This window comes from the organism of the source record quoted next, unplaced genomic scaffold (genome assembly GCF_019419815.1).
Source record: "Pyrus x bretschneideri cultivar Hongxiangsu unplaced genomic scaffold, Pyrus_bretschneideri_v1 Contig47, whole genome shotgun sequence".
NCBI lineage: Eukaryota > Viridiplantae > Streptophyta > Magnoliopsida > Rosales > Rosaceae > Pyrus > Pyrus x bretschneideri.
This window is the reverse complement of record NW_025999784.1, coordinates 823854-848234: the sequence shown is the minus strand read 5'-3', so window position 1 is coordinate 848234 and position 24381 is coordinate 823854. Positions and strand designations below refer to the sequence as shown.

General features: G+C 36.0%; 1 protein-coding gene across 1 annotated transcript; it reads right to left on the bottom strand.

The window, feature by feature from the left end:
• Positions 1 to 10769: 10769 nt before the first annotated feature.
• On the bottom strand, positions 10770 to 22467 carry LOC103934971. The gene is made up of 3 exons (XM_048567918.1): positions 21649 to 22467; positions 21067 to 21233; positions 10770 to 11342 (listed from the first exon to the last, which is right to left on the bottom strand). Exons 1-3 carry the CDS (start codon positions 22429 to 22431, stop codon positions 10886 to 10888), a joined length of 1407 nt encoding a protein of 468 aa, XP_048423875.1. The 5' UTR covers positions 22432 to 22467; the 3' UTR covers positions 10770 to 10885.
• Between the last annotated feature and the right edge of the window lie 1914 nt (positions 22468 to 24381).

The following is a 24381-nucleotide window of genomic DNA, read 5'->3' as shown; positions in this document are numbered from 1 at the left end:
GCACTTGAAATTAATGATTTAAAACCTAAATTTAAAGATACTCTCAATTTTTCAACTTAAAAAATCAATAAAAAAAAATAGTTTCAGGAGCTAATAAACGGTATTACGTCCAAAGGTCTTCCAATATTTTCCTTAACTCCGACGCAAATATTTCCTAAAGCTAAAAATCTCAAATTTTCACAAAAATTGTGATTTATAACCCATACTTCACTAATCGATGTTGTGAACTTTTACAATATTTGTTATAAACTTATAAGCCAAAGTTATAGTCATTTTAATCGCACCACATGTTTCCTAAAATTAAGTTAGCACATTTCCAAGATTTTGGACACCTACAAATCTCTTTTGGGAGACCCCACTGTTAGTTTTCATTTTTTTCTTTCTATTTTTCAACTTCAAAAAATTAACGAGAAATAGTTTCGCGGCTTAATAAAGGATAAAATCACATCAAGTGAACATTTTCGTTAATTCCCGCGTAAAATGTTTTCTAGAGCTAAAGATTATGGTTTAGTAATTAGTAATTATGATTCACTAATTAATTTTATGTAGTTAATAAGTGTTAGGTTTAGTGATTTTTCAATATTTATTGGAATTTAAATATTTTTTGATTAAAACAGCTATAAAATTAACACGCCCCTAAACACTTGAACTCAAGGTGTTACTATTCATGCCCCTAAACACTAAACCTCATGGGCCTCCACTGATTTTACGGCGTCTTGAACTTTCTAGTGGCCATAAGTTTGGGCTTAGACGTAAGTTGGGACTGCGTCTAAACCATTAATTTTATTTATTTAAAGTTTTATTTATTTTTATTTTTGTTAAATTTTCGTCTTGCCGATACCACAACACGAAATTATCATCTTGATGTTCTACAAAATGTATTTTTGGTGAAAATTTTCTTATAATCCATGTCAAAAAATTCGAAAATAAGGATACAAATATAAAAGGTATTTGAACCTGAATAAAGTAACGCACTAGCAAAAGAAATTCAATGGAAAAAGAAAAAGAAAAAAGAGGGGGAAAAATGTTACGATCGGTACTTTCTTCCGATCCTCCCTGGGTAGAGTTGCTAGAGCGATTGAGTTCATGAAGAATCGCTGGTCCACTAGCAATTGTAACGTGTCAAGCTCGCTATTTGTCTACCGATCCCCCTCTTTTCAAAATTTTCCTTTTTATTTATTTTATTTCTCTTACCATAACTACAAACTATCATATTTATGTTCTTCAAAATATATTTTCCATGCTAAATCTATTATAATTAATATTTAAACACTTGAAATTAATGATTTAAAACCTAAATTTAAAGATACTCTCAAATTTTCAACTTAAAAAATCAATAAAAAAAAATAGTTTCAGGAGCTAATAAACGGTATTACGTCCAAAGGTCTTCCAATATTTTCCTTAACTCCGACGCAAATATTTCTTAAAGCTAAAAATTTCAAATTTTCACAAAATTTGTGATTTATAACCCATACTTCTCTAATCGATGTTGAGAACTTTTACAATATTCGTTATAAACTTATAAGCCAAAGTTATAGTCATTTTACTCGCAAAAGAAATTCAATTTCTCATACAATGCTCAAATGGGGTGCATGAATACACCAACGTGATCTACTCAACCTCAGGAACATCCCCATATTTTTAAAATAATTTTTCACCGTCGCACGTGCCCCCACGCGCCGGCCACGCGCAGGCACGTGCCTGGCACGCTGACAGCATCAACTAACGCCGTCAGGAATATTCCGTTATCTATAACGGTTTCCGTCAACGGCGTCAGGAATATTCCGTCGTCTTCTCCGGCGAGCCTCCGGCGCCGGAAAATCGGGAAAATTTCAAACCTTTGTAACTTCTTCGTTTTTCACCCAAATTTCACAAAATTGGTACCAAAATGAAGCTTACAACGAGAGGAACACAATCATACCACTTTCAAGTGCTAAAATCCACAAAATCTCACCTGAAAAATCACCCCAACTCCGGCCAACCTTGAAACTCGTGATCCCGACGTCCAAAACCTTCAAACGAACCACCCCGAGCCTCCTAGGGACCTCACCAAGCTCCCTACAAGCTTGAAATTCCCAAAAACATGAGAAATTATGTGTGCATGAACAGTACCAAAATCGGGCAACCCGAGTTCAACGTGAGAACGAAGGTATTTGATGCGAACTAAATAAGCACACAAATTAAAACCCTCTTGTGACAATTGTAGTATATGTATAAGTAGGGATCGTTCTTAACCGGGGATTAGGAGAGATTGCAAAATCACTTGGAAACTGACACAAAAACGTAAAATAAATTTTAAAACACTAAACTAGACTCAAAGAATGCAAAACTAAACACTTAAAACACTAAAACAAACCAAAAGACTCAAAACAGCACCAAAACACTCAAAACTGCCTTAAAAACACAATCTGGGCAGTTTTGAGCACTTTGACTACTTTGGACGAATTTGGGTAATAACTTGAATCAAAACACTTAGAAACACAAACTAAGACACTTTCTAACTAAATTGGACACTAAAGTAAAGGGGGGATTGAGGTTTTGACGAAATTAAACTAAATGCACAGATTGTAATTAAAGGCAGATTGTGAATACGAATTTGATGAAAATATGGATGAAATGCTAGCTAGAAGGTTCTTCTCCACACATGTCACACTTGCATACAAGATGATTTTCAGTTGGTCTTTTGATGAATTATGAAACTCAACACCCGGGTTAATTAGGTCCGCTTAAATTAACCTTCAAGTTTTCCTTAAGTTAATGAATTGGATGGGACAGCGCATACGCAATTCAAAACATTCTCCAAAAGTCCTTTACGTGAAAAGCACAATAAAGATACAATCAAAGATCATTAAGCATCATGAAAACTATAAGTGTTGACGAGGCATTCGTTACTATGATAAGCATGAAACTAGTGCCAAGAATTCATTTAACGCGATTGTTTATAAGCAATCTCCACTACTTGTGAATATAAGTTCATAACTATTAGGTGAAACTTACTTATATTCTAGCGTCATATTCATGCGTGAAAATTAAGCGTGCACTCTCAATAAACATCCACAAATAAGTTATCAATCAAGCAGTTAAACAAATTGAATCCACAATTCATGAAATTCCAACAAAAGGTAATCAAATCATATTGCAAGCATAAACTTGGTTTCGAATCACCCCCTAGCTAACTAGGGATTTAGCCTCTCATGTTCACAGAAAGAGAAATAAAATTGAATTTAAGCATAAAGAACAAAGGATTGATTACACCTAAAACGCCCAACGAATCCACTTGAATTTCTGCGCGTCTAAGCTCCTCTTTCTTCTTCTCCTTGCTGCGGTAGAGATGGTTTATGGATGATTTGGATGTTTTTCCGGTTTAGGGATGGGTTTAGGGAGGTTTGATGGTGCGGCAAGGTGGTGGGATGGTGTATGGAAGTGTGGATGGTGGCTAGAAGGGTGGAGATGGTTGCGGCAATGGTGTGAAGTTGCTGGAATGTGTGGTGAATGTTGCGGCAAAGGGAAGAAATAAATGGGATGGTGGCTGCGGATTGAAGCTTAGGGTTTATGAGTCAATGGCTGAATAGAATCTAGGGTGAAAGAAATAGGTGCGGCTGAGATGGGGTGATGAATGAATGGAAGGCTACGGATTCAAGGTGGAATATGGAAGGGTGCGGCTAAGTGTGTACACCTAGGGTTTGAAATATGTATGATTCCAGAAATTAACCCTAGCTTATTTTTATTAACTAAAATAAATTCAAAGGCTTCTAGAATTTAGGAAATAAAATCAGAAATTAAAGAGGGAATGATTAAAGGGTGTGGCTAGGGTTAGGTTAGGAGAAGGAAATAGGTTTTAAGTGCACAACATTGGACAAAAGTGCCCCCCCTTGCACGGCAAGGGAAGGGAACTAGGGTTAAGGCACGACAAGGGCTTTAAAATGGGCTAGGGCCTTTGTTTTGTGTCCTAAAGTGCATACAAGGCCTTCAAAGTGGCTAGAAAATACGGACGTTTAAGATTAGGAAAGGTTACCAAAACGGGAAACCTAGGGTTAACTTTCCTACTTCAAGTAGGAATCCTTGTTTGAGTAGGATTCCTCGTTTTGGTAGGAATTCATCGTTGGAGTAGGAATTCGTCGTTTCTTCAAGTCTTCAACTCATTCATTCCTCTTTTGCTCCAAAAGGCTCCAATTTGCATCTTCTTGCACACTTTGGCCTTATAATCTGAAAATACACAAAAGTGGCCTTAAACACTAAAATAACTAAGTAAACACAACATAAATGTACGAGAACAAGCTAATTAAGTCGCATGAATATGCTCCTATCAATATTCTTACCTGAAATGGGTATGGTTGGACTCCTACAAGCCTCATGAGCATGGATATGTACTTTATACCTTCGATCTGTGAAGGTTTGATAGGTTTGTGTGTGTGTCCGTACGATGGAGGAGGAAATGGGAAGGGAACTGGGTACGGGATAGGGTGCAGGGCAGGGGAGAAGGGTGTGGGTGTAGGTTAGTGTGTGTGTGGCCCAAAAACATGCCAACAAGGAACCCAAAACAACCAATAAACGTAAAGAAATCGCACTAGGGGTAAAATCGTTTTTTCACGCGTACGTTTTTAAAATTTCCGGGACGGGCTGTCACACTAAAAATTTCAAATTTTCACAAAAATTGTGATTTATAACCCATACTTCTCTAATCGATGTTGAGAACTTTTACAATATTCGTTATAAACTTATAAGCCAAAGTTATAGTCATTTTACTCGGACCACATGTTTCTAAAATTAAGTTAGCACGTTTCCAAGATTTTGGACACCTACAAATCTCTTTTCGGAGACTCCATTGTTAGTTTTCATTTTTTTCTTTCTATTTTTCAACTTCAAAAAATTAACGAGAAATAGTTTCGGGGCTTCATAAAGGATAAAATCACATCAAGTGAACATTTTTGTCACATCCCAGCCCTCCCTCGCAGTGATATTGTCCGCTTTAGCATTCCCCCTCTGGACTAGGTCACAACAGAGGGCTACCGCACGGTTTTGTCCTTGCAAGCCGCAGCTCCAAAAGGCCTCACTGAAAGGTACATGCTGGCAATGGATATATAAGGCCCAAAGACCACGCCCTCACGGGCGATGTGGGATACTACAATCCACCCCCCTTAGGGAGCCCGACGTCCTCGTCGGCACACCACGACCGTGAGTCTGGCTTTGATACCAAATTGTCACATCCCAACCCTCCCTCGCAGTGATATTGTCCGCTTTGGCATTCCCCCTCTGAACTAGGTCACAGCAGAGGGCTACCGCACGATTTTGTCCTTGCAAGCTGCAGCTCCAAAAGGCCTCACTGAAAGGTACATGCTGGCAATGGATATATAAGGCCCAAAGACCACGCCCTCACGGGCGATGTGGGATACTACAATTTTCGTTAATTCCCACTTAAAATGTTTTCTAGAGCTAAAGGTTATGGTTTAGTAATTAGTAATTATGATTCAATAATTAATTTTATGTAGTTAATAAGTGTCAGGTTTAGTGATTTTTCAATATTTATTGGAATCTAAATATTTTTAGATTAAAACGGCGATAAAATTAATACGCCCCTAAACACTTGAACTCAAGGTGTTACTATTCACGTGCCCTTAAACACTAAACCTCATGGGCCTCCACTGCTTCTACGGCGTCTTGAACTTTCTAGTGGGCATAAGTTTAGGCTTAGGCGTGAGTTTAGACTGCGTCTAAACCATTAATTTTATTTATTTAAAGTTTTTTTTTTTTGTTAAATTTTCTTCTTGCCCATACCACAACACGAAACTATCATCTTGATCTTCTACAAAATGTATTTTTGGTGAAAATTTTCTTATAATCCATGTCAAAAAATTCGAAAATAAGGATATAAATATAAAAGGTATTTGAATCTGAATAAAGTAACGCACTAGCAAAAGAAATTCAATGGAAAAAGAAAAAGGAAAAGGAGGGGGAAAAATGTTATGATCGGTACTTTCCTCTGATCGTCCCTGAAGTGAGTTGCTAGAAAAATAGCAATTGTATTCACTTGTAATCGCTAGTCCACTAGTGTCAAAGTCGCTAGTTTTCTACCGATCCCCCTCTTTTCAAAATTTTCCTTTTCATTTATTTTATTTCTCTTACCATAACTACAAACTATCATATTCATGTTCTTCAAAATATATTTTCCATGCTAAATCTATTATAATTAATATTTAAACACTTGAAATTAATGATTTAAAACCTAAATTTAAAGATACTCTCAAATTTTCAACTTAAAAAATCAATTAAAAAAAAAATAGTTTCAGGAGCTAATAAACGGTATGACGTCCAAAGGTCTTCCAATATTTTCCTTAACTCCGATGCAAATATTTCCTAAAGCTAAAAATTTCAAATTTTCACAAAAATTGTGATTTATAACCAATACTTCTCTAATCGATGTTGAGAACTTTTACAATATTCATTATAAACTTATAAGCCAAAGTTATAGTCATTTTACTCGCACCACATGTTTCCTAAAATTAAGTTAGCACATTTCAAAGATTTTGGACACCTACAAATCTCGTTTGGGAGACCCCACTGTTAGTTTTCATTTTTTCTTTCTATTTTTCAACTTCAAAAAATTAACGAGAAATAGTTTTGGGGCTTAATAAAGGATAAAATCACATCAAGTGAACATTTTCGTTAATTCCCGCGTAAAATGTTTTCTAGAGCTAAAGGTTATGGTTTAGTAATTAGTAATTATGACTCACTAATTAATTTTATGTAGTTAATAAGTGTCAGGTTTAGTGATTTTTCAATAGTTATTGGAATCTAAATATTTTTAGATTAAAACGGCTATAAAATTAACACGCCCCTAAACACTTGAACTCAAGGTGTTACTATTCACGTGCCCCTAAACACTAAACCTCATGGGCCTCCACTGCTTCTACGGTGTCTTGAACTTTGTAGTGGGCATAAGTTTGGGTTTAGGCGTGAGTTTGGACTACGTCTAAACCATTAATTTTATTTATTTAAAGTTATTTTTTATTTTTTATTTTTGTTAAATTTTTGTCTTGCCCATACCACAACACGAAACTATCATCTTGATCATTTCCAAGATTTTGGACACCTACAAATCTCTTTTGGAAGACCCCACTGTTAGTTTTCATTTTTTCTTTCTATTTTTCAACTTCAAAAAATTAACCAAAAATAGTTTGGGGGCTTAATAAAGGATAAAATCAGTGTAATTATACCTCCGCGGCGGCACCGTTCTCTTTTTTTTTTTAATGTCAACAACACTCTTTTTTTTTATTTTTATGGAAGCTCTTTTTTTACGTCTGACAAGTTTGCATCAAATGGGTTGCTTGACTCCAAGCCCAGCAGTGATGCCTGCTCCCTCGTCTGTAAGCGCTAGCTCGCCCTCGAGCGCCTCAGCAGCACCGCGCTCTGCATCGGCACCACCGGCAGCCCGGACCTCATCGTCGGCCTCCTCACCACCAATTCCGCAACGTCCGCACTGTTCACATTGACGAGCGCCTTAACCCTTCGTCGGTGAGGCTGCATTCTGCCAATGGCTCCGACGACAACGTGCTTGATTTGAACAGCTTATCGGACGCCGGTATGACTGCTATCAGCGACAGATTACCCAGGTTCGAAAAGCTGAGCTTAATCTGGTGCTCCAATGCCTTCAGTATCGGTCTAATTTTGCTGATAAGTGTAAATTGTTGAAATCATTGGATTTGCAGGCAAGTATTTGCTTAATTGGCTTCTAATCTCTTCTGTTATTGCTTTGTTAGAGTTGAATTTTTAATGCTTGAAGTCTGCAATTCTTCGTTTGAATACTTAACTGGAAATTATCGATACATTCCTAAATGGGTTTCTTTTGGGATAATGTGTTGCAGTCTTGCTTTCGAATAATGTTATTCCTACACTTTTAAGATTACGGAGACAGAGAGAAAATGGCTAACAGAGAATAAATGTGTGAGAGCCTGGAGAGTGAGCCGAGAGGAGGTACAATAACACAGACAGAAAGAGGGAAGAGAGAAGAAGGCTAAAAAGAAAGAGTGGTTGGACACTTTTATCCCTACATTTAACTGAGGTTCAACAGAAATCTCACATTTGGGTGAAATTTGCTAATAACCTTCACCACAAGGGTTTAAATCTTATTTTTTTTACCACAGGGCAATTTTCTGAATACTTTATCACCACGGGACCATAAATCCAATTTACAATACTACGACATCTTACTAGGAGAAATTGTAGACTTTTCTAGCATAATTAATCCTCCTTGTCTCTTGCTTTGCTTTTCTTGTTGCGGAAGAACCGGCAACCAGGCAAGATATTGCTACAGGATCTTATTTCGTTGATCAGACTAACTAAAACAAAGAATTTGGCATCAGCTTCTCCATAGTATCACTATCATTATTTCCTAATTTTTGTAGAATAACTACACTCTGAGTTGTGCGTACCTCATGCTTATTTATAATGTTTCAATCAAATAAAGTAAAAAAATCGAAAATCAACGGACAAAAACATAAAGGATGTGCAACTAGAGAAAATGATTGTGTAGAAAATTTCTTAGGATTTTATTTTAACGGGGATGATGAACCCCTGTTGTATTTATTATAATATAATTGTGATTTAATTCCCTCGGAATCAATCTTGTATTTCGTGTTTTTGATACACGTAAGATTGATTGAGTTCTTGACAATTATGTAATTATGATACCTAACTGATAGGCTAAGAAAGTGGGATTTGAGATTCTTTTATGGACGAAACCATAATGCCTTAGCCAGTATAAATTGCAAACCCTAGATACACAACAAACCGAACCTGACAGACACATTTTATCCTTTTGGGAGGTTTCCCATAAAGTAGTTGTATCCGGCTAGGTGCTTGTAGAATATCTCGATATTGCAAAAGCTTTTCTTCATGTTCAAACTGATTCCATGGATGCTGGAGCCACATCAGGTTAGTCATCTTTCTTTTATTATTGTGTTTTAATCGTATATTCACACAAAAATATGTGAAGATGGAAGTTCATAACGAATTAATTAGTACCTTGTTGTGCTGCCGTTGCTGCTAGTAGTACTTCCATTACTGCAACCTGTGCCACTTTTTTATTTAGGAAAAACGTACGCATCTTACACCAGTATCTTTGTGGTTCTTAGGTTCCCCAGCTGACGGCCTTGGTGAGACTTTCGAGCGATTCTCAGGTGCTTTTTCTTTCTTCTTTGAACCTAGAAAAGTTGGAAAGAACACCTTAATTCAGAAATTTCACTTCCATGCTTCAAATCCTTGATATCTGGCGTGTCGTATTATTGCTTTTCTTCTTTTTAATCTTTTGCTTCCTGATTTGGGGTTCAATGTGAAAATTAAAACTCGTCTCTTGGGCATCATTTTCTTCTTTAAACCCCTTCATACTTTGTTGTTCATCCATGAGGTTCATCCTACTTTGAAGAATCCCTTGTCTTCGCGATGTTGGAAAAGGAATGTTATAATGATGGTTGTGTGGGAGCAAAGGAGAAGACTCGCCTTTCAAGTTTGATCTCAACTTGTTTGTTTCCCATGGTACCGGTGAGTAACCACCAAAGTCGTCATCGGTATGTGCTTGTTTATGAGCACTCCCAAAATCAAAATCCTTTTCTTCTCTGCACTTTCATGATTGGCGATGCAATGGGCATGGCGGGTTGGATAGAGCCTAGGGGTGAATCTGATTTCTACGGACGTTTTGACACTGATCAAGATGAAACATATTGTGAAGAGGGAAAAGTAGTCGGTACTGAAAGGTGAAGCAAGTTGTGAGTCTAAGTGTGAGAGCTAGAACTAGAAGTGGGTGTAAAAGTATATCATGTCATGGGAAGATTTGGTCATTGTCATTTTATTCGCAGAGTTTAATAGGAAGCACTTAGTCGTTGCCATCTAAGATGGGGTAGTTAAGTAATTAAATAGCCCTTTTGTTTATTTTATTATAAGCTTTATTATCGTAAGCTACACTTAAAAAAAGGAGAGTTTAAACCTGAATCCAAAAGAAGAAGACATCGTATGTCCACCAGAGCAATTCACTGCTTGTTGCATTGAAGTGTTAGAAATATATATAGTGAATATTTAAGCTTATAAGGAAAAAAATGAATATTAGAAGTTGTTGCAGGCATACATCACGGTGATCGAGGGTGATCATTATAATGCCAAAAGAAGTTTCCTTGAAGGTAAAAATTGAGTATGGACTTCGACTTGTTAGTGGCCAAAGCCAAAGTTCCATGGTTTCAACATTTTGATAGGATTCAGTTAGGTTAGAAGGGACACCGTATGTCCTGTAGTCACGATTTCTATACGAAACTACACGGATTAACGAGTGACCATTTAGGTGTCGTCAACTTTCAGGAGGGCACCAAATCAATTTCACTAAAAGTCTAAAATAGTGGGGTACATAAAGAGAGCAACGTATATGCAACATGGTCATTGTAATCCTGGTGTCCCAATGTATTGTCATGTAGAAAAAGACATGTACATGATATTACCAAGTATTATTGAATCGATACGCTGTTTGGCTATAAACATGTTCCATGCAAGTTATTTATGTACATGAGGAAAGAAGTTGCTTAAGCAATAGTGAATGAAGAAATGAAGTTCCACAATTTCTGAGATACAATTTGAACTTGTATTGGTATATAATTAAGTTGTAGTTGTGTTGAAACCAATTGAGCTTCACTTGTGTAACTTAACTTTAAAGATGTGTGAGTTTAGTAAATTCACCTCATTATTGAAAATATAAATTCTGAAACCCCCTTAGACCATAAACCTAAACGCTTTCAATCACTTGAGCTCTGCAAACCTTAGCATGTAGCAAGCTCGTTATTGAAAATATAAATTCTAAACCCCCTTAGTGATCGTACATAAACAAGTAATTAAAATCTCACACGCTCTATACATTGCTATCACAATCCACAAGAATCTTCTTCATGTTATCAACAAGCTCTTGCATTTGCTCTCTTGAGTGCAATGGTGCTGGATACACACAAATACAATCCAACCGTCCTTCTCTTATTGTGTCGAAAATTGCAATGGAAGGGCCAACGCCATGAACTGAAGCACAACCCATGTAATCCTCCATTCCCGCCTCTCTTTGCACGTCGCTAGAATCATCAATCACGGGGTCCTCGAACATCGACATGAAGCTCGTCCTCAAGGAAGATGAAGAAGTCAATGTCGGGTTTTCGACGGCCTTGCACATCAGGAAGTTGAGGTCGGCCATGTCTGAGAAGTGCTTGTTGCTGTTCTTTGAGCTTGCAAAGGCCTTGTAGGTTTTGTTGGCCAGCTCCCACAGAGTTTCTCCTCCTTTGGTGGTGCGTGTGTTGAGGATGGCAGAGTGGTAAGATCCAGGAAATCAATGAGGGTGTTATAGTCATTTCAACTTGAAAAAGAAAATGGAAAATTAGTAGGGCTCACATGTAAGGATTTAATGAGCGTGATAGAAATGCATTATCTCACGTGTAACGATTAAGTAGGGCTCAATATTTGGAAGTGTGTAGTGCTACGGAGAATATTAAAATTGTAAACCGAATGATATAGTGGTTGATTCTAAAAAAAGCTGGGAGCTATTTTTGTATTTGGTAAACATTCAGCTTCAGTTTTTTTTCATAGTTTTGGATGAAAAAAAGCCAAAAACAAGAAGCTGCAAAACCCAGCTTTGAAAAACCGGCCTTTTTTCACATCTGTTTTACTTAAAAGTTTACCAAACACTATAATATTGCTTTTTTTTTTTTTTTTCAAAAGCACTTTTACAAAAATTTTTACCAAACACTCTGCTGCTTTATTTCACAACTGTTTATTCTCATAACATAGCAGAAACAACTTTTTTTCAAAGTACAGCAATACCAAACCAGCTCTATTACTCAACTGTTGATTAACTTGCTTAATTTATATTTTTTTTTGTCACACGATAGATTTTGTTAGATTAGCAACCAACAGAGTTCAAATTCACGTTGTCATGCAAGAGCTCAACTCTTTTCTAGCACTGTAGTAAAAGGCCACTTTGCTTAATTTATGTTCGTGATACATTATTTAATTTGCAAATTTAGTTTAAAATTTTAGTCTTCTTAACATTATTCTTCGAAAGTGCTCTCATAGTAGCAGAAGCGCTTGACACTGCTTCTCTAGCAAACAATTCTGCTTGATACATAGACTCATTAGGGGTTTTGAATTGAAGGAAAATTTGTGAAAAACATGTTCATTTAAGCAACATCAATAGCATGCAATTAACAATTAAAGGCGGAATCATGCTTGTATGCACTTAAAACAAAACATTTACCCATGAAATTCAAAGCCTAGTAGATAGGTGAATCAAGACTCAACTCAAAACAAAGTGAGTTGAGAAATCAATACCTTTGTAGATTCCTCTTTGCATAAGCAAAGGCTAATCACCCAAAGAGAGGGCCTTCATTCCTTGCATCTTGGATCCATGGATTTGGATGGATGAAAAGGTTTCTCCAAGTTCCCAAAATTGAGAACCTCTAAGTCTCCACACCAAGGTATATTGAAGAAGAAATGAGTGATCTAGAGGAAGTAAGATTGCTAGATTTTCCCCTCTAGATTAGCCGAATTCTTTGAGAGCAAAGGGAGGTTTGTGTTCTCATCTTTACTCCCTAGAAAACCCTTTTTTGATGAAATGGCTATAAAGATGTCTTTATACCACCTCACAATGGAGTGGCAAACTTGCAATTAAGCCAAGTTCACTACCCTCCTCTAAATGGCCGGCCTAAGGGGATTTATTGGGCTATTTGGGCCTTTGTGAATCATTATTCATTAAGTTGTCATACAACTTAAGTCAATGGGCTTGACGTTCGAAGCCCATTGGGCCTTAAGGTCCAAAACTATCCCGAGGTCTTCAACGAACTTATTCGTTTGATTAATAATCATATTAATTAATCCTTGCCATAAATAATTAAACCATTTAATTATTCTTACTCATCTCTGTTGAATCTTCAAACTCTACCTTACACGGTGTACGATCCATTAGGTTCCTTTTAGCGAGGCAGTGGGCGATTCAAACTCTTTCAAATCGATTGTGAATTGAAACTTACTTTCAATTCTCCCGTTAGTGATAATACACTTTTAGGGCTTCCACAAACCATGAGTGACACCTAGCAGCATATCATGGTTACCCAAGCTAATCAGAAGAGGTTGAGAACCTATTCAGTTTAGGATTACAAATGCAATACGGTCTTTCTCTAATACAATACTCTTGACCACATTGTTTGGATTGATAGTTTATTCATGTCTACTATCCAATGTGAATCTTGTGCTTATATGATTACCTTGAATGTGATCTGGAACGCATTCCAACATCTCATTCATACTCTGGCCAGAGATTCCAAATCATATCATAGAGTATTCTCCCTCAAACAGTTTGAAGGTTAGAGATCCCTTGTTGCACATTCACTTGCCTCCATGGCTAAGTGGCTTAACCCCGACGATGCCGTGGACACCCTGATAGAGTGACGTTGACATAATCAAAGATTAAGGACCTAACCACAAGACAACTGTGATGCCTCAGGTCAAAAGACTAATTTGCATTATCCCAACCATGAGTTCTCATGTGACATGAATATGAGAACTCTTCGTTGATCGTGTTCAGTGAACTCATTCTCTATTGAGCACCTACGTACTTGTCTTGATGTCACACACACCAATGACTCGAGACTAGTCACTCTCCCTGAGAGAAGACATAGCACGTACTGATCTTAACGGACTGTCAATGCCCAATTGACAATCCTATGATCAGGAACGTTTAGGATGTGTCAACGAAAGAATGGTCTCATGAATCTAACTTCTTTAGATCGCATTCTTCCAATCACATATTCCTTGGACTTATCGTTTAAGCATATAACATTTATATGAGACGGCTCAAACAATAATGTTTGCCCTTTAAACTACATTAGTTTGAAATGTCCGTAAAGTATCATCATATGATTGGTTTTAGGGCACATTTCCAACAATCTCCCACTTGCACTAGAGCCAATCAGCTTAGTCATCATTGATGATACCTCTTCTGTAATTCATTTCATAAATGGCTGAGTAGTAGGCCTAGACAATGGATATCTATATGTTATCCATAGAAGCAACCTTGAGAATAACGACGTCACCATTATTCATGATTCTCAATCATGTGGTTCAATCTCTCATTTGAGTTCGGACCTTGATGAGACCTTGATTCCCTGGCTTGAGCTATCGCCCCATTAGTGTCATACACTTTCTGGTTGGAACCGAATGAAGAGTTCATGAATGAACTTTCCCATCCAAACAACAATGTTGTAAGCTTCTATATGGCAATATATTTTGCATACATGATGGAACACTTTAAAGTCATTTACTTTTAACGTTTCCACCCAAATATCTCTTTAGTCATAATAAAGAGATATCTCTTTATCACTTCATTCATAATGAAGAGATATTCTATGATGGATTAGATTCATAATCTAACACATTTACGCTTCCATTACGTTACTCTAATTCTTCCTCATTCTTGAGGAATCCATCCTTAGTATTTCTTAAATACCTAAGGATTCACTTGACAGTTGCCATGGTTCTGATCCTGGGCTTGCACTGATATCATCTTGTACCGTTCTAGGTACAACTTATATCAATGTTTTCATACAATATGAAATACATAAATCACCTTTCTGCGTATGCATAAAGGATTCTATTTACGCATTATTTCTTTGGGAGTCAAAGGGTACATTCCCTTTGAGAAGAACAACTTCCTAGTCTTACTAGAATTGTCATTCTAATTGAAGTTTATCATCATATGAGAAACTTCCTAGCATCTCTTTGTCTATTTTAGAGATTGATATAATCCAATTATATCTTGAAATCTATCATTATAGATTTCCATCCCATGTATATAGATTATGTCTCCCATATACATTCTATCATTATAGAATGTTTAAAGTCATAACTTTAACGATGAAGAATTCCTTTCATTTTCAAAATTAATATATATCATGTATATATATTCAAATTTAAGAATATGATCAACTCCCACTAATCTTTTGTAAACCTAGTAAACAAAAGATTCATTTACATCTTTATGAGAAATCAAACAATTGATCTTTTCTCATAAGACGCTTATAGCTCCCACTAGCTTGCTAAGATCCATGATGGATGGATCTTCTTACAACTAACATGTCTTAGAAGTATATATCATATATATATGGGTAATTGATAATGTCCAACGAACTAAATCTTATTTATGTTCATTCTTCTCCTAATGGAGAAATTCATTATCTTACGATGCTACTTTCCTTGATATTTTTCAAGGAAATTAATCTAAAGTGTTACTTTTTCCTTGGATCAAATCTAAGGAGGTAAATACTTTAGACGTCTTACTCATCTACTTACATTTCTTGAATTCTTTGAAACCTTTTGCAAAGTATTCGGACTTGTGTTTATTCAAAATAAACTATAGTCCAACCGAGAGTGATCTTCGGTGAATGTCATACAACATGAGTAGTATTATGTTGTGGACAAGTGCCACTAACATCTAAGTGAATCAAACTCAACAACTTTGTGATTCTTTCTTCTTTCCAAAAGAATAAAGATTCGAACATTTCGCCTCTATACAATTTTAACAAGAAGGTATTGGATCCGGATCTAACGATCCAAAGCATCCATCTATGACCAACTTATAACTTATGTTTTTAGAGGTATCACAACTCAGTTGGGATTAGTCACTACCTTGCAACCTTTTGGGTTTTAAGCATCATCGTATTCTAAACAGTTAAACTACCACATCATCTCTACTATAGAGACAACCAATTAAATTACAATAATCTAATTATTGATTAATAAAGAACAATGTTTTGGTCAAACAAAACATTTATCCATCTCTACTATAGTGACGGATTTAAGTTCCTTAAAATTGGAATGTAAAGACAATCTTTAGTATTTTCCAATTTCTTTGGTAGTTCATATGAGGAAGTAAGTACAATCCGCTTTCGCAGAGATCTATATTCGATTCACGTTTGGAATGTGAAGTACTTTCTCTTCTCTCATTAATCTTCTACTTCTTATTAGCACACTTTTACATCAATTGTAAAACATAGTTACTAATACAGAATCATGCATTCAAGTAGAAGAACCAACTGTTGTGAACTTTTCAAGAACATTTTACAACACCTTCGAAAGGTGTGTTCTTGACACTTGCAAGACATTTCTTTGCAAATACCCCTTCCAATGTCCATCCTTTCATAAAGAAAGTTTGTTCCCTTGGAGTTATTTTGCCTTCTTCATTTGACTTCCCTTTTGACTACAATAGTCATGGTCCCTAAACTCCCACTATCTCTCTTGAAACTCATTTCAAATGTGTCATACACATCAAACGATTTGGAGAGCGTGCGGTTATTGTTCACTATATAGTTTACAATAAACTTAGTGAACCATTAGGATAGGGACACAAAGGTGAAGTCCTTGCCTAGTTTCCGTCTCGTTAAGTGGTTTAACACTTCAACACTCAATGATTCAAAATCATCATAAGTCCATATAAATGGACTATTTTTGTCAACCAACCATTATGTTCTAAACATAATAACAAACTTTCAAGAGTTGTTCAAGGCAACTCTCATTTCTTCATACAACAATTTGTAAGTGAAGAATCATGGCACATAAAGTGTCCATGCCCTTGTGCTTACTTCTCAAGTTCCTTGTTCGTGTAACAAAGAGACAAGCACTAAAGTTTGTGTTGATTAAGGGTTGTTCAAAGCAACTCTTATTTCTTCATACAACAATTTGTTTTTGAAGAATTATGACATTAAAAGTGTTGTCCTTCTCATGTTAGACTTATCTAACATACTCTTCCAATGATACATTATCAATAGGAAGATTGTGAGGATGAGACTACTTAGTTACATCTACAAGCCATTAAAGACAATCTATGGGATTGTAGAACTAAGTCCGGAAATTAAAGCGTTTGGTTTTTCTTTGTCAAGTTTTGGATAGCGTTTGCAAATATATTGGTAAACAAATACATAACGAATATAAATTGATTGATTTTAAGCCATTTGATTCGGGTCTTTAAATCAAAATAGCACCACCCACTATTTTTGGCAAATTCCATATCCCTCATCGGAATTCGAGAGTTTTGGAGGAAACTCTTAGTAGGGTATGGGAGGCTCACCATTACCAAGCCCACCTCACGATTATACGATGTTGGTTAGCAAAAATAATGATGAGAGAATAACGCTTTACTCATTTACAACTCTTGTAATTACCCATCTAGTTTGGCCTCTAGAGAATGAATGCCTCAGAATTTTATCATGTTGGCACCATTGCACTTAGTTAAGTTATTCCCACCATGCTTAGTTTATGTAGAGGTTCAAGCACAACCTCAGAATTATATCATGTTGGTCATACTCGTTGTCTACACTCACCTCATCATATGTGTATAGACTCCTCCTGAATGTAAGCATGCACTTTGTACTCCCCCATTATAGGGTGAAGCCGGTGTACAAGTCACAAACGATTGGAGCCTACCACGGTGGAAGGCCACGAAGAGATATTCAAAGCATCTCTCGCTTATCAACTTAATATTGGTTTGTTGAGGGTTTTAGGTCTCATCACATATAAACATACATTTTAATCCAATTAAAACATTTTGGTCCTATTACAACTATTGGTCCATTTGATTGATTTAGTTGTATATAATACTCCCACTAAGCTTTTAAAACGGTTTTTTAAAGCAAGAGTATATGATACTACTAACATAAGGTTTGCATTCATTGATGGACTATATAGTTGCCTTAGGGCCTTAGGATGACTATGAACCTTTGATTCGATTCAACACGAGCCTAGTGTTGAATCTCGGTCTAGGGATGGAGATTGATTTTAGTTACGCGTTTAATCACATTAAGGCGTGTTGTCTTATTGGGCGTTGGACCCAACTACTCCAATTTCATGCATATCGAATAAAACAAGAAAGGAGTACTTCAAAGTAAATAAGAGCTTATGCTCTTTTACAACAATTGATCAAATCAAATTACTTTAAAGTAAAGAAGAGCTTATGCTCTTTTACAACAATTGATCATATCAAATTACAACCAAAATTTAATCTACACATTCCCATGGTTCAAACAAATTTGAAACGGCCTTTCACATAGCTCAATTATCGTAGGCTTAGGTTCATAATCACCCTTTCATTAATTAATTAACGCTTTAACTAATTAAACTTGAATGCAACATTTTCATTTGGTTTTTGTATCCATAGAATTGATTTAAATGGAGCTAAATGAAATGAAAATCCAATTCTCATTTAAAGAGACAAAACAATTTTGTTCTCTACCTAATTTGGGCCAAAATGCTATGACCTCAACTTGTTTGGGCCATAGTGCAATTAACCACAACTTTTGGGCTATTTTGCAAAAACTTAAACTTTTGGGGTCACTTTGTAAAAAACACAAAAGTCCACTACTTCATGTAATTACAACTAGAACCCAAAATTTTCCACAAAAAATAAAACTTCATTAAAGGAGCAAAACAATTTGTCCTTTTAGTGATTTTGGACCTTTACGTAAAAACGTAAACTTTTGGGTCAAAATGCAAATACACAAAAGTATCAAAACTTTATATAATTGCATGAAAGCCCCACAAGGACCCTAATTGATTAGGGTGGTTTGCCATTTGAAACAAAATGTATAAAAATTTCAAAGTTTTTGTAAGTGGGGTGTGTGTAATGGAATAAATCATTACACACCAACCCACTAAAATTTCTTTAATTTTTCAAAATAAATATCTAATATATTTAAACATAAGAAATATTTCAAAACAAAAACTTTATGAAATAAATCAAAACTTTGAATCAAAACACCAAACCTTTTGTTCTTGGCAAGAACATGTCAAGAACAATGAAGAACATTCATGAAAACCCATAAGAGCTCCATGAACATTCTTCACCCAAAAACATACCAAAACCACTCAAACTTAAGGGAAATAACATACAACCATACTAGGGTACATAGGGGTTCCAAAAGTCACTTTAAAACAATTTTAACAAGTCAAACAAGAACCCAAAATTCCACCCTTTGGATTTGGCCGAATTTCCCCAAAAACATGGCACCAAATTTTAGCTCCAAAATTCATGCTCATATGAACTACATCTACAACATTTGAGATGGCAAATTTTCTAACAAAATTTACATTCAAAGAAGCAAGAATAAAGCTTGTAACAATTACAACATTCAAATCACAAACTATGAACTACAAAACCCAAAAGGATTCACCAACTACTAGACTTAGGCTCTTGATACCACTTGAAGGAAAATTTGTGAAAAACATGTTCATTTAAGCAACATCAATAGCATGCAATTAACAATTAAAGGCGGAATCATGCTTGTATGCACTTAAAACAAAACATTTACCCATGAAATTCAAAGCCTAGTAGATAGGTGAATCAAGACTCAACTCAAAACAAAGTGAGTTGAGAAATCAATACCTTTGTAGATTCCTCTTTGCATAAGCAAAGGCTAATCACCCAAAGAGAGGGCCTTCATTCCTTGCATCTTGGATCCATGGATTTGGATGGATGAAAAGGTTTCTCCAAGTTCCCAAAATTGAGAACCTCTAAGTCTCCACACCAAGGTATATTGAAGAAGAAATGAGTGATCTAGAGGAAGTAAGATTGCTAGATTTTCCCCTCTAGATTAGCCGAATTCTTTGAGAGCAAAGGGAGGTTTGTGTTCTCATCTTTACTCCCTAGAAAACCCTTTTTTGATGAAATGGCTATAAAGATGTCTTTATACCACCTCACAATGGAGTGGCAAACTTGCAATTAAGCCAAGTTCACTACCCTCCTCTAAATGGCCGGCCTAAGGGGATTTATTGGGCTATTTGGGCCTTTGTGAATCATTATTCATTAAGTTGTCATACAACTTAAGTCAATGGGCTTGACGTTCGAAGCCCATTGGGCCTTAAGGTCCAAAACTATCCCGAGGTCTTCAACGAACTTATTCGTTTGATTAATAATCATATTAATTAATCCTTGCCATAAATAATTAAACCATTTAATTATTCTTACTCATCTCTGTTGAATCTTCAAACTCTACCTTACACGGTGTACGATCCATTAGGTTCCTTTTAGCGAGGCAGTGGGCGATTCAAACTCTTTCAAATCGATTGTGAATTGAAACTTACTTTCAATTCTCCCGTTAGTGATAATACACTTTTAGGGCTTCCACAAACCATGAGTGACACCTAGCAGCATATCATGGTTACCCAAGCTAATCAGAAGAGGTTGAGAACCTATTCAGTTTAGGATTACAAATGCAATACGGTCTTTCTCTAATACAATACTCTTGACCACATTGTTTGGATTGATAGTTTATTCATGTCTACTATCCAATGTGAATCTTGTGCTTATATGATTACCTTGAATGTGATCTGGAACGCATTCCAACATCTCATTCATACTCTGGCCAGAGATTCCAAATCATATCATAGAGTATTCTCCCTCAAACAGTTTGAAGGTTAGAGATCCCTTGTTGCACATTCACTTGCCTCCATGGCTAAGTGGCTTAACCCCGACGATGCCGTGGACACCCTGATAGAGTGACGTTGACATAATCAAAGATTAAGGACCTAACCACAAGACAACTGTGATGCCTCAGGTCAAAAGACTAATTTGCATTATCCCAACCATGAGTTCTCATGTGACATGAATATGAGAACTCTTCGTTGATCGTGTTCAGTGAACTCATTCTCTATTGAGCACCTACGTACTTGTCTTGATGTCACACACACCAATGACTCGAGACTAGTCACTCTCCCTGAGAGAAGACATAGCACGTACTGATCTTAACGGACTGTCAATGCCCAATTGACAATCCTATGATCAGGAACGTTTAGGATGTGTCAACGAAAGAATGGTCTCATGAATCTAACTTCTTTAGATCGCATTCTTCCAATCACATATTCCTTGGACTTATCGTTTAAGCATATAACATTTATATGAGACGGCTCAAACAATAATGTTTGCCCTTTAAACTACATTAGTTTGAAATGTCCGTAAAGTATCATCATATGATTGGTTTTAGGGCACATTTCCAACATGAATTACCAAAATGGTGATCTGAAAGAGGTGGATCGAGACTGGACCGACAATCGGTGAGTGTCACTACACCGTACTTCATTTTATAATCCAGACGATGTTTTGAGCACTTATCCACTGCTATCAATCCAGCCGCCACAAAAAGTGCACATAATTTTATCCCTCTTGCCTTGCAACCCTAAAAATCAGTTCGATTAATTTCATTAACAAGAATTATAATTATTAATTAATCCATGCATGCATATATATATATATATATATATATATATATATATATATAGACGGTTGAATAACGTTGCGTCAGAAACTTTACGAAGTTAACTACTTCTATTAAATTGTTTCATTACTATTCATCGGTGTCGTTTATATAAAAGAAACTGTTATTAACGCTTCAAAAATCTCATTCTACACTCCTCACAAATGTATTTTTTTTTTCTAATTATAGAAAGTTTGGAGTACCAAATGAGAGTTTTAGAATGTTAATAACAATTCCCCATATAAAACTCAACACCTATTGGATTTAGATTGTACAAAGAATATAAGTTGAAGGCGTGTTAATTAGTAGCAATGACAAATTAATTAATAAAACTTACATTGAGAACCCTCTGAGTCTCGTCTCGATTCATCTGAAGCCTCACCACCTGAGAAAACCTTGCTGATTTGTTGTCTTTAAATTTCAAATTTGCTAGCCTCAGAGAATTGACAGAATAACTAAGCATGTCCATCCCACGTAACCACAAACCCTTATTTGCCTTCCCACTAGGAATAAGATCCTCAATTCCCAGATTAACCTCCCCTTTGTTCCCAATTTTCTTCTTTACCACCACCTCCCTCTCCTTTCCTTCATCTCGACCACTCATCAATCCCGCCAACTCTCTTAGCAAAGACACCGCTGTGGTGCGGTCGCATGCTGAGACGTGAAGCCTCAGCACGAGGACCCACGTGGTGCCTGGAAGAGCGTAGATACTCGCAAAGAACATGTCCTGATCAGGATCGGCAGTGTTGTGATGCTGCCACGTGTTTTCGTTTAGTTCATGTTCACAAATCAGGTGGAGGGGAGAGACTGATCGGTTGCTAGGGTTGGCTAGGGTTTCAAGGATGTTTAGAGTTGATGAGAGGTTGAAAGATTTGAGTTGGACGTAGGAAGTGGGAGATGTGACCAAGGAGAACGTGTTTGTTTTAGGGTTTGTATGGAGCCTTGAGCTGAGGATTGGGTGGGAGTTTTGGATTTTGTGGAGGGCAGTTTGGAGGTTGAGCATTTTTGGGGATTTGGAGAGAAGGAAGGCTAGCACCGTTATGCCCGTGCCGCCGGGGACGGCGCGGCACCAGCTAGTCTCGGTGCCACCAACTGGTCGGGCATTTAGCTCAGCTGCCATTTTCAAGTAGCTAGCTAGGTATAGTTGCTTGCTACTTTGCAGGTGCTGTTTTTGTTGTAGCAAGTTGTGATGGGTTTATATAAAAAGAGAGGTGGGTTTTAGTTTTTGTCAATTTCCTGTATAAATAAATTTAAAAAATAATTAGATAGGGCGGTATGATCTCATGGCCAAATCTCACGTGAAGTTCTATCAGCCTAGGTTGTGAAATAATAGATGCTTAGTAGAAGATTTTGAAAGCCTCAGGTGAAAAAAAAAACAAAATGAAACCCAAATTTGGTAACATTATCATGACTCATCTCTTGAAGCGTTACGCATGCAATTGCGATACTTGATGAGATTCGAGCATTCCTTGAAGGAGCTCAAACACAAAAAAGGGAGCACCAACTAAAAAGGGAGTTGGATGGTTTCCTTATATATAGAGGAAATTTGGAGCACTAGTTTCCGAATTTAACTCAATTGGAGCGATGCTCTTGAAATAAAAAAATTTGACTATTGGTTCATGAACTTGTCAAAACAATGATTTTTTTTCGTTAACTTCGTTAAAACTTTCGTTCAAGTGAAACATGTGTGTGTCACGTAAGGCGGACTTGAGGCCATGTCCATTCTCCATTTCCTCAAATTCCTTCCAATTGTCAAGAATTTTTAGTTCAAGAGTAATCACTCCAATTGAGTTAAAATTCAAGAACTATTACTCCAGTTTTCTCTATAATATATTATACTAATTAATAATTTTCACACATGCTATGCATGTGAAGAAGAAGATATTGTGTAATAAATTAAAAACAGGTTGTGTGAGGGAAAAAAAGTGTTAAATTACAATGGGGCATTATATTAAACACAGTTGATAAAGATAAATTTCTTAATAAAAAGTATAAATTAGGTGAAATGAGTTCTAAATTATAATTTTTAGGTTTGAGTTATTTTTTTAAATTTCCATTACTATCCTGTATTTATCATAAGTTTATCAAATTGCTTTAAAGTTACAGGGTAGTTGGAAATTTAATGTAAAACAGAGAAAGATTTATGGCAGTAAAAGTAAAGCAATATATTTTTTTTGGAGGAGTCATTTTTCACCTCACCGAATAATTGAGGGAATTTTTTTCTTACCATTCTCATGATGCTCGTCAATCTATTTATCCCCGTTATATGAGTTTAAATTCGAGATTTATATAATAGATAGACACAAATTTTAAAATTTAAACTCATCAAACGATGATAAATAAGGTGGTGATCATTACTATCATCTGAGGGTGCTAAACAAAAATGTATTATGAATTAAGGGTCTGTTTGAGAGTCTAGGACAATTTTTGCAGTAAGCGTAAATGTGTGTTTTTTGTTGGAAGTGCTTTCATTAAAAACATGTTAGAGCATCTCAAAAAAAAAAAAAAAAAAAAAAGAAGCTAAAATTGTTACATAGACATGCAACAGTAAAAAAATGACAACAAACTCATTGAGAGACATAACAATAATTGACACCAAATGTAGCCCCCATCTCATCACTACATTTTGCGCATGGCTCATTTGAATATGCCATTTATATCTTATTCGGAACAAATCTTGTTGAATGCTTCAAATTCTAGGGTTGATGTATAGTATTAATTAGATACTGTATACTTCAAAATGTAGGGTGTACATGCATTGAAATTAATAAAGGTTGAAACTTGAAGCGACACATCTTGAGTTTGAAATACTTTTAAAACTTGGCACCTCATATCCTCCACTCTTTAAGAATATTTCTTAGAGTACAGAGTTGTTTATAATTTTTTTTTAATTTATTATTATTAAGAGGATGACGAGAGTTCGAAACTATTACATTAATTTAAGTGATGAGGAGTTTCAAACATGGGATGCATGAGTAGAAATTCAACAACCTATATGTTAGAATAATAAATTACATGCAAAACAAACAAAGGGACTTAAGGCTCGAGAAATAAAAGTTACACTAGGATG

Bases quoted from the DNA above. Each gene is read 5' to 3' on its own strand.
- LOC103934971 (XM_048567918.1), bottom strand. From the start codon at position 22,431: ATGGCAGCTGAGCTAAATGCCCGACCAGTTGGTGGCACCGAGACTAGC. The intron at 21,234-21,648 runs GTAAGTTTTATT...ACTGATTTTTAG, and splicing joins AGACTCAGAGGGTTCTCAAT to GGTTGCAAGGCAAGAGGGAT. The intron at 11,343-21,066 runs TGGTAATTCATG...TCATTGATTTCC, and splicing joins CCTCTTTCAGATCACCATTT to TGGATCTTACCACTCTGCCA.